The sequence below is a fragment of the Ruditapes philippinarum genome, unplaced genomic scaffold, assembly GCF_026571515.1.
Source record: "Ruditapes philippinarum isolate M1 unplaced genomic scaffold, ASM2657151v2 ctg21684_1_1_1_1, whole genome shotgun sequence".
Taxonomy (NCBI): domain Eukaryota; kingdom Metazoa; phylum Mollusca; class Bivalvia; order Venerida; family Veneridae; genus Ruditapes; species Ruditapes philippinarum.
This window is the reverse complement of record NW_026862438.1, coordinates 1-11,505: the sequence shown is the minus strand read 5'-3', so window position 1 is coordinate 11,505 and position 11,505 is coordinate 1. Positions and strand designations below refer to the sequence as shown.

General features: G+C 34.0%; 1 protein-coding gene across 1 annotated transcript; it reads left to right on the top strand.

Moving 5' to 3' along the window:
• Positions 1-419: 419 nt before the first annotated feature.
• LOC132719069 (coiled-coil domain-containing protein 171-like) lies at positions 420-11,331 on the top strand (the record flags this gene model as incomplete). The annotated part of the gene is given in 12 exon segments (XM_060702810.1): positions 420-608; positions 1,325-1,829; positions 2,269-2,412; positions 2,933-3,138; positions 4,957-5,136; positions 6,050-6,241; positions 6,615-6,760; positions 7,107-7,161; positions 7,751-7,870; positions 9,728-9,871; positions 10,522-10,631; positions 11,257-11,331. Coding segments are annotated over 12 exon segments (2,066 nt in total), but the record flags the coding sequence as incomplete, so codon positions are not given.
• Between the last annotated feature and the right edge of the window lie 174 nt (positions 11,332-11,505).

Genomic DNA, 11,505 nt, shown 5'->3' with positions numbered 1-11,505 from the left:
AGTACAGATAACTAAAAATTTACAACTGCCCCCAACATCCCTTAGTTATGCTGTATGAAGTGGCACACTATCTTCATGAGAATTTATATAGTAGTATAAAATGTAAACATCTTGTTGAATGCTCAAAGCAAGTAGTTTAAGCTAGCAAAAGGCATGAATTAGATAAAATTTGTCAAATATGAGGAAATAAAATTCCTAACTCTTTAAGTAATAGGTAGAAATATAGTTGCAGAAGCAGTAAATTCAGTCCAATTTTATAAATTGTTAATATTTGAACATTACTAAATCTGTCAATATGGTTTCGATAAAGCCAAGGGAAGTTTTAAACAGTGTTTTATTTTGTTAAATGATTATACATTAATTAGTATATATTAATGAAGAATTATATTTTGACAAGATGAAATATTCTTATATTATAGATGTCTCACATGGAAGGAGCATTGAAGAGTCGTGAGGAAGGTTGGAAAGAGGAGCACATGTCACATGAAGATCAGCTAAATAAACTATCTACATTAACAAAGGAGAGGGAAATGTCCTGGCAGAAACAAAAACAAGAAATGGAGGAACATTATCAACAGTTGCTTAATGAAATGCAGGCCAGAATTAAGGTAAATTAATGAATTCATCAGCCAGCATAATTCCAGATATGACTGTTTACTGTTTATTCAAGCAGACTGACTAGGGTTTATACACTTTACTTGCTGAATTTTTGCATTTTAATTTGAAAGTATTGAAAATCCCTCACATTTAAAATAACATGGTCAATTTGGACTGTTTAAAGTTGGACAAGTGATGAGTCATATATAAATTAACTTAAAGATATACATGTAGTTGTAAAGTTAGGTTCCTTTGAAAAATACTAAAAGAATAAAAGTTCATTACAATTAAATAGCCATGAACTACATCAAGATACTGATAGATACAGTTCTTGATGAAAGATTTTATGAAGAAAATACACATAGAAAATGATGTTATTCAGTACTGTGTAGTTCAAGATAATGTAAATATGTCAGTATATTTTTGTAATACAGTAATATGAAGATGATGCACTATTATGATAAAAAGCAAAATAAAAAAAAAAAACCAAAAGACCAACATAGAACCTGAGAAATGAATCTTCAAAGTTTTACAGAACTAATAAAACAACAAAGTAGTGAGGCAGCCTAAACTTTAATGATAAAAAAAAAAATGTTGTCATTTAGTGCAGTGATGGGTTAAGTCCTTCTAAATTTAATAGGAGTTAACCAGTTATTGCACTAAGGTTGACTATATTGTATTTGTATAGTATGAGAAGTGTTATTGCTAATATTATTAATGTTTACAGAAGAGTCAAAGCGTAGCAGACCAGGCGTGGGAGAAGATACGAGTCACAGGTGGTGTACAACAGGGGCTAGAGTCTGAGTGTGCTGAACTTCAGGGACGGCTCGGTGAAATGAAGAAGCAGAACTCTGCTCTTCTTGCTTCATGCTCCCTGCTCATTGGTGCTTTCTATCCACTATGCTCGCGTTCAAACTTCCTCGCAATGCAGCGTAGAATTATGGAGGATCAGTTGAACAACTGGGACGTCTGTCGGGAAAGAGTGGAACTTCTTGTTCACACACTGACCTCAGAAATGAACAAATCAAATGGCAAGCCAAAAGAAACTGCTCCGACAAAGCGAAGTGGGGCTCTCGTATTTAGAACTGGTGCCATTGCAGTGATTGCTGCTAATAGGTTGAAGAGATTAGGTCAAGTTAGTTCAAGAACGTTTGTTACCCATGATTCAGCTACTGGACAGAACAATATTCTTGTATGTACAGGCAGCACTGATACTCCTGTTAGAGATGATGGTATGCTTTATCATATTATATTAACATACTTTTTATTTTGCTATGTAACATTAACTTAGAAAATTAATGGTTTTTCTGTCTTTTACTGACAGACAAAAAGGTGATATCAAAATTGGGTGTAATATATTTTTATCACTAAATTTCTCTGTATTACTTATTCAGTAATTTTGTATAATTAGACTTATTTTTGGTAACTTAAATGTTTAATACAAGTTTTTGACTCTGACTTTCATCAAATACTACACAAATCTCAAAAAAATATTTCTATTCCTGCTATGGCAAAATAAATCAAAAAAAAATCAGTGGATTACCTTTAAAATACTAAATTTTCATTAAATTCAGCATCAATCTTCAAATGTGCTGCTTAAATATTTAGTTTCTTACATTTTATTTCATATGTGTATTCTTATATATACAATATGTCTTTTGTGTTAAACAGATGAAGAAAGATACCATAGAGAGCAAGGACCTGGTGAGACCGGACTCTTGCACTGGTTGACAAGCTCTGAACTCCTTCATACACTTACCTCAAGCTCTAGTGAGCTAATGGAGACTATCAATCAAGTTAAAGGAAGAGACAAAGGTAATTCTAGCTAGTAACATGGACACTCCTAGGCCACCAGTTTAGAATCAACTGCAGTCTGACACTTTTCAACAATTCAAAGAATGGATGGTTTAATGTTCAAAGCAGACCATGTCCATTACACAAAATTATATTAGTACAGCAACTTAAGGTTAAAATGTTTACAAACTGATTTTTAATCACTTGTCCCTCAACTCTGTGAGTTTAGATCCCATCGGGAAGTTTAGATTCCTTAATGTGAGGAAGATACTAGCTCACTTACTCAATATGGTTCAACTTGGGTGCCAGCTTGTGCCTGGGTGTGTGTATTGTGGGTGGGGGGAGTGTTTCCACCTTTTCAGTGTCCATGTGATTTTAAATTCAACAGACAAACATGATAAAATCTGTCAAGGAATAATTGTAAAATGTAACATTCTTGTGTAGCTAGGTGTCTTGTTAGACCTTGTTAGAAAATTGTCGCAAAAAGGTCCTTTATTACACAATTCTATAATTATTTAAAGGTCAAAACATTGTATTTCAGTTGGCACTGTAGAAACAAGAGCCATTGTGAATGCAGCAAGGAATTCGTTTACTCGCCTATTTGACCGATTGGGGCGATATTACGAGAATGTGTCCATAAGGCCTGATGTAGGATTTAGAGAAAGAAACTCTTTGGTGCGGTTGTTAGGGCGTGGCCTGAGCAAGGTGCTAAGAACTGGGTCCGAAACAGCTCCATCTTCCCCACAGGTATCTGTTTAACTGCTTTCAAAACTGCTTTTTAGCTCGACTATTCGATAAGAATAGAGCTATTGCAGTCACCCGAGCGTCGGCGTCGGCGTCGGCGTAACCACTTATGTTAAAGTTTTTGTAATAGTTCAAATATTTTCAAAGTCCATTGACATATGGCTTTGAAACTTTGCACACTTGTTCACCATCATGACCCCAACCTGTAAACAGGAGGAGGTAACTCTATCAAGCATTTTGACAGAATTATGCCCCTTTTTCGACTTAGAATTTACATTAAAGTTTTTGTAATAGTTCAAATATTTTCAAAGTCCATAGACATATGGCTTTGAAACTTTGCACACTTCTTCACCATCATGACCCCAACCTGTAGACAGGAGGAGGTAACTCTATCAAGCATTTTGACAGAATTATGCCCCTTTTTCGACTTAGAATTTACGTTAAAGTTTTTGTAATAGTTCAAATATTTTCAAAGTCCATTGACATATGGCTTTGAAACTTTGCACACTTGTTCACTATCATGACCCCAACCTGTAGACAAGAGGAGGTAACTCTATCAAGCATTTTGACAGAATTATGCCCCTTTTTCGACTTAGAATTTACGTTAAAGTTTTTGTAATAGTTCAAATATTTTCAAAGTCCATTGACATATGGCTTTGAAACTTTGCACACTTGTTCACCATCATGACCCCAACCTGTAGACAAGAGGAGGTAACTCTATCAAGCATTTTGACAGAATTATGCCCCTTTTTCGACTTAGAATTTACGTTAAAGTTTTTGTAATAGTTCAAATATTTTCAAAGTCCATTGACATATGGCTTTGAAACTTTGCACACTTGTTCACCATCATGACCCCAACCTGTAGACAAGAGGAGGTAACTCTACCAAGCATTTTGACAGAATTATGCCCCTTTTTCGACTTAGAATTTACGTTAAAGTTTTTGTAATAGTTCAAATATTTTCAAAGTCCATTGACATATGGCTTTGAAACTTTGCACACTTGTTCACCATCATGACCCCAACCTGTAAACAGGAGGAGGTAACTGTATCAAGCATTTTTTTTACTATCAAGCACTAAGAATAGTCGAGCGTTGCTGTCCTACCGACAGCTCTTGTTAGCTTGACTATTCAATAAGAATAAGTAGAGCTATTGCAGTCACCCGAGCGTCGGTGTCGGCGTCAGTGTTGGCGTCTGCGTAACCACTTATGTTAAAGTTTTTGTAATAGTTCAAATATTTTCAAAGTCCATTGACATATGGCTTTAAAACTTTGCACACTTGTTCACCATCATGACCCCAACCTGTAGACTGGAGGAGGTAACTCTATCAAGCATTTTGACAGAATTATGCCCCTTTTTCGACTTAGAATTTATGTTAAAGTTTTTGTATTACCTTAAATATTTTCCAAGTCCATTGACATATGGCTTTGAAACTTTGCACACTTGTTCACCATCATGACCCCAACTTGTAGACAGGAGGAGGTAACTCTATCAAGCATTTTGACAGAATTATGCCCCTTTTTCGACTTAGAATTTATGTTAAAGTTTTTGTAATACCTCAAATATTTTCAAAGTTCATTGACATATGGCTTTGAAACTTTGCACACTTGTTCACCATCATTGCCCCAACCTGTAAACAGGAGGAGGTAACTGTATCAAGCATTTTTTTTTACTATCAAGCACTAAGAATAGTCCAGCGTTGCTGTCCTACCGACAGCTCTTGTTTACAATGTAGATATGTTCTTGTTTTTCTCTATTGAACATTCAAAATATCTTCTACTAAATGAAAAGTGACTCCTACAATTATAACATTTAATTTTCAGGAGCTGATGATTTCACTACAGACACATATACTGGAGTTTACTCAGAGGTTACACAGTGTAGAGGTTGAGAGGAGGTCCCTGCTGCAGGAGGTTAGTCGGCTACAGGAGGAGGTAGAGAGGCTTGGACCTGAACGAGAGGAACTTGTAACAGAGGGAAATGATATAGCCATTACACAACAGGTGTGTTACAAGTAAATTTTTTTTAAAAAGGTTGTTAATACAAGTTACAATACGAGAATAGCTTAGTATTTGGGGTTTTTTTTTATATGTTTTTGATAAAATGGTCTCAGGTACATTGCAAGACTGAAGGATTTTATTATCAAAAAACTAACTAAAATTGAGCATTCCATAACAGTTTTGTTCTGTCTCGACAGATATGCTGCTGCCTGGCTGTGTCACAAGCCTGGCAATATGGCTGCGAAAAATTGATAACTTAATACGATTACTTTAAGTCTGTTTTTCAATGTCAAGGGAAGTTTTTTTCCCCTTCCTACAAAAAGAAAACTTTGGTTTTGTGTGATCATAATGAAGAAATTCTGGTAGAATCTTGACATTGGGCTTTACAGTACAAGTGGTATAAAATATGTGAATGCTTTGCAGGATTTATCTTGTTAAAGCATGTTGACTTTTAGCTAGTTGCAACTGAATAAAACCTCGGAATGTTATCTCCATAATGATGTAAGTTCAGTGTCTTGTACATCATAAATTAAATTTACTACATGTATAAAGATAACTTAAGTATTAAGTAAGATAATAACCAGATTGTTTAAAACATATTATGTTCAGTTTTATAGTATATAATTATACCCTATAAAAATAATATATTATTTCATGGTTTTAAGATACATGTACATACATTCACATTTTTTTGATTGACGTTACATCATGGCATCACTATGAATGTCATATGGTGGTTTTCAAGCCCTATTGTGCAAGGAAAGTCTATGGCACTCTGTACATTATTTCAAGTGCTAGCTGGCATCAGAGGAGAACCACCAACTTTACATGTATGCTATCAGGTAGCTTCCTTCCATTAACAGACTAGAAATTGATAAAGCCATAATTATAACTTACTATAACCTGACTATTTCAGGGCAACAAGTATGTACCTATAGAGAAGTTTGAGAGTGTGTGTATAGAGCTGAATAATGCACTACGTAGAGAAGAGCAGGCACAGAACTTGTTACAAGAACAGGGGAGACAATTAGAGGAACTCTCTGCTAGAATGGATATATTCTCATCTGAGGGAATGGAGAAAGAACAGACTTTGTCAGAGGCCATACAGGTAAAGTAATAGTTGAATAGTTGATAGTATTACACATTTGCCTGCCAAAAGAGAAGTTTGTTTGTTACTGTGATGTCATCATACTATGCTGTTTTGGAAGTTATTAAATGTTATATCAAAACTAAAGTTTAATTACAAGACTGTTTGATCAGTAGGGTGAACAGAAGGTCAATTGAACTTAAATTTTTAAGTTGCAGTCTAGGATGAAGGAAAGGTTTTTATTGTTCATGTAATTTCTTATATGAGTGAAATTGTTTTTGCACAAAGCTAATAAACATAAATTAAAGAAAAGAAAATATCAGTTGTTTTCAATGATAACATTCTTGTATATTAATTTTATTGTAAGGAAGTTGTTGTTTGTTTCATATGTTAGGGGTTAGCTGAGACAAAGTTAGAGTTACGACGTAAGGAACAGACTGTGAGACAGGTAAACAAACAACTTGCAGCACTAGAAGGGGAGAAGGAATCATTGCGGAATAATTTACAAGATGCTGAAAAAGCTCTCAGGACTGTTGCCAAGTAAGTGAACTCTTTTTATGCCCCAAATAGAAGGAGGGCATTTATGTTTCCCGAGGCCCTTGTCCATCACACTTTTCTTAATGTCATTTAGTCCATCCTTAGACTGTGAAATCAGTAAAATTTGTGGACATTTATGCCCTTTGGATACATTTGTAGTTTTGTGTGTATGCATATTGATATTGAATGAAATGACATGATATAAGATGTACCCAGAAATTGAAGGGCAAAAGTTAGCTGTTTTAAAGCATTATATCTTCCTTTATATTCATGCAAAGTTTTCTAAAAAATTTGATATTATATACATGTTGTTATTTTGATAGATATATTATTCATTTTATTATTTCAGAGATAAAGATATACTTACCTCATATATACAGACAGTGGAAAATGCTCTTGTTAGAGTAAGTTTTTGTATATTGTTTTTGTATATTCACAAATGTGACACTGATTTTAATCATGTCAGCACATCTATTGTCATCAGTCTTAGTGTTTTATAAAGCTGAGTTCATAATCTCATTTGATGCCCCTACTACTTGTGGGGGTGGGGAGGGGAAGGGAGATTTGTCCTTTTCTGTCTCACTCTCCATTCGTAGATTGATAAACAGTGTAATATGAGGGCATCCATGTCCTATGGACGCATTTCTAGTTGATACATGGCTTTGGCTGGGATCATCTTAGTATTTTTGTTTGCTTTTGTCAGGAAGTGGTCAAAGATTCTAGGCATTCAAGTTGTATTTATGATTTTAAATTACCCATGGTCATGTGATAAAATGTAAAGAGAAATAACATCTTGAACAACATTTCATTCAAGCAGGGCGTGTTTGTTCTTGAATATTAGAAAAATAACATCATGAGGAATTTGTATTCAAGCTTTTTTTGTTTTGTTTTAAAGGTTTTTATGATAATTTTATCGGTTACTTCTTTCTTTGATGAAAAAGGAGCAACTCTGGAATCAGTTATATTAATATAGTTTGTTGTTTTTGTTAACAGACAAAGCATGATTTAGGTGGGAAGAATGGTAAAGATGTTTCCTTGTCAAAATTGTTACTCAATGCTGATTTTATACCTAAAGATGTTGGCAAGGCTGGACCTGAACTTATAGCATGCCAGGTAAACAAAATCGATTGCTTTGAATCCTTACTGAATGGACTTCAATATTTGAAGTGTATGTCAAATTTGAACATCAAGGCATATGTGAAACATCTTAATGTTGAGTTATATACAGATATATTTTAAAATGTATTTTGAGCGTCTTTTTTTTGACGGCTGGAATAACATTATTTCTGACATGAGTCATATATAGAAATAAATAGAGGATATTGAATGAGTGTAGATTCAACACATACTTTATTGAATGAGTTGAATAAAATAATATTATGCTAGCCTCTGGCAAGCATGATATTGTTTTATTCAATGAGTTCAATAAACTTAGTATTGAATCTACACAAATATAATATTTGATTTATCACATACCCAAAATAAGAACTGTTTACAGTAGAAACAAACATTTTTAGCTCGACTATTGGATAAGAATAAGTAGAGCTATTGCAGTCACCCGAGCGTCGGCGTCGGCGTAACCACTTATGTTAAAGTTTTTGTAATAGTTCAAATATTTTCAAAGTCCATAGACATATGGCTTTGAAACTTTGCACACTTGTTCACCATCATGACCCCAACCTGTAGACAGGAGGAGGTAACTCTATCAAGCATTTTGACAGAATTATGCCCCTTTTTCGACTTAGAATTTACGTTAAAGTTTTTGTAATAGTTCAAATATTTTCAAAGTCCATAGACATATGGCTTTGAAACTTTGCACACTTGTTCACCATCATGACCCCAACCTGTAGACAGGAGGAGGTAACTCTATCAAGCATTTTGACAGAATTATGCCCCTTTTCGACTTAGAATTTACGTTAAAGTTTTTGTAATAGTTCAAATATTTTCAAAGTCCATTGACATATGGCTTTGAAACTTTGCACACTTGTTCACCATCATGACCCCAACCTGTAGACAGGAGGAGGTAACTCTATCAAGCATTTTGACAGAATTATGCCCCTTTTTCGACTTAGAATTTACGTTAAAGTTTTTGTAATAGTTCAAATATTTTCAAAGTCCATTGACATATGGCTTTGAAACTTTGCACACTTGTTCACCATCATGACCCAACCTGTAGACGGAGGAGGTAACTCTATCAAGCATTTTGACAGAATTATGCCCCTTTTTCGACTTAGAATTTACGTTAAAGTTTTTGTAATAGTTCAAATATTTTCAAAGTCCATTGACATATGGCTTTGAAACTTTGCACACTTGTTCACCATCATGACTCCAACCTGTAGACAGGAGGAGGTTACTCTTTCAAGTATTTTGACAGAATTATGCCCCTTTTTCAACTTAGAATTTATGTTAAAGTTTTTGTAATAGTTCAAATATTTTCAAAGTCCATTGACATATGGCTTTGAAACTCAAATTGCACACTTGTTCACCATCATGACCCCAACCTGTAAACAGGAGGAGGTAACTATATCAAGCATTTTGACAGAATTATGCCCCTTTTTCGACTTAGAATTAATGTTAAAGTTTTTGTAATAGTTCAAATATTTTCAAAGTCCATTGACATATGGCTTTGAAACTTTGCACACTTGTTCACCATCATGACCCCAACCTGTAAACAGGAGGAGGTAACTATATCAAGCATTTTTTTTTACTATCAAGCACTAAGAATAGTCGAGCGTTGCTGTCCTACCGACAGCTCTTGTTTTCATATACGCACACATACTGTTATTTAAAAGCTAACATAAGTGCGCTTTAACTCTATGGTTGTATAAGGCAATTGAGGTCACGTCAAAATATATGTATGGCCTATGCCACACCTGCAAAAGTGGCACAGGTATGTGATAAATTGTTTTTTCCTTATGCATTTAAAACAATGAAGGTCACGTGATCAAGATCTATAAATATATGTTACAGAATCTAGTTGGAGCATTTGTTGACTGTCAACATCATCTTGAGAGTAAGATGAGAAGTTTAGAGGAGGAAAGAGAGAACAGTAAACGTCATGTTATATTACTGAAACAAGAATTAAATGATGCAGTACGCAGGGAACATGAACAGGTATTTTACAATCTGGTTCTAGTTTTCTATTTATGTATATATGTTAATTTATAGTCACAGCAGTTGCTGATAACCTACAGATGTACTACTCATTTTCTCCAACAAAATGTTTGTCATTGCATATAGTTTTTATCTGTAAAGTTAAAGAACAGCTAATCTTCTGTCCAGAATCAGTGGGGCATCTGTGGTAGAGTAGGTAAGATTGTTGACTTCAAACCACTTGCTCCTCATCACTGTGGGCTTGAATCCTTCAATTTTTTCATGTGAGGAACCTAAGCAGCTACCGTACAGAATGTTGGTGTTTCTACTTAGGTGCCAGAACTAACAGAAATAATGCACGAAGTTGCACCGGAGATCTTGCAATATGAACTGTTGGCATATGAATGTGTTAGTGCAATGTAAAAACCAACCCCAAAAAATCTGTCCAGGATTAACAATGTTTTGACAAAATTTTGACTTTATACAGACCGAAAAGAAGGGGAAAAAAAAAGAGAAAATCTTTCTACCCTATTTCTTAAACAAGGAAACAAAACATGACATACAATAACTTCAATACCATCTCATTTCTTTAAAAATTTAACTATAAATAGATATACTGTTGTCCAAGCATCATTTACCTGATATTATATCTTTCTGTCTTTCCTATACAGTATGAGTTTTCCAAACCAACTAGAGACAGGTTTCAGACTGGAGACAGATTAATAGAAGAAGAAGATATAGATGAAAATGACTTCACCCAGAGAGATTTTATGTCACTCAGGTATGCTTGACTTTACCAACTTCTTTGCTTTAACAATATCAGACAATCATTTATAAAGATAAGTATTACAACACTTATTCTTTTGTGTCTCTGGTCATAAGCTAACTACATGTATATCTTTAAAGTATTTATTCATATAAATTAAAAATTGAAATGATTAATGTTTTTAAAATAGATAAAAGTATTGTCAAGTACAAATACGGTGAATATAGCTAGTTTAAAGCACTAGTTAGGCTCAGCAAGTATCTATATCAGTATAATAATGCAGAGATATTATCAGCAGTACAAGCATCAGGACAATAACCTTGGGGATAGAATACTTAATACTAATATTGCCATTTTATATCAAAACATGCAAAGTCTTACATTAGTTACAAATATTTATACATTGATAAGATACTGAAGATATCTTTTGTTAATATCCTAAATTAAATAGAATTTCAAAGTGTGTAAAATCCTAGAAGTTTGCAGGTTTTCTTACAAGTTATCAGAGTTGTGTCTCTTTATTTTATCTCAAATAAAACTGTTACATGCTATGCCTTCAAATTGCATGTTAAAGACTTGTTTAGACATGTTTTGTACTGATAATAGGAATCTAATATGTCATAAATGTATTGTTTTGCAGAGAAGATTCCGAAGTATCATTTAACTCAACTAGAAACAAATCTGCATTGTCCAGTTCTGGAAGGAAAGGAGATAGGTATGTAGTAGTTAAAATTTTGTGTGTTTGAAGGCCTAGTTACAGCATGGCATAGATTGCATAGAGAAGGGTGAAGTTGTATGAAATAATGTAGAGTTCCAAGGTAACTTGACACTGCAATGGGTTTTAGGAATATAACAGGGGTCTTTGAAAACATCATAGAATAGAATAGTA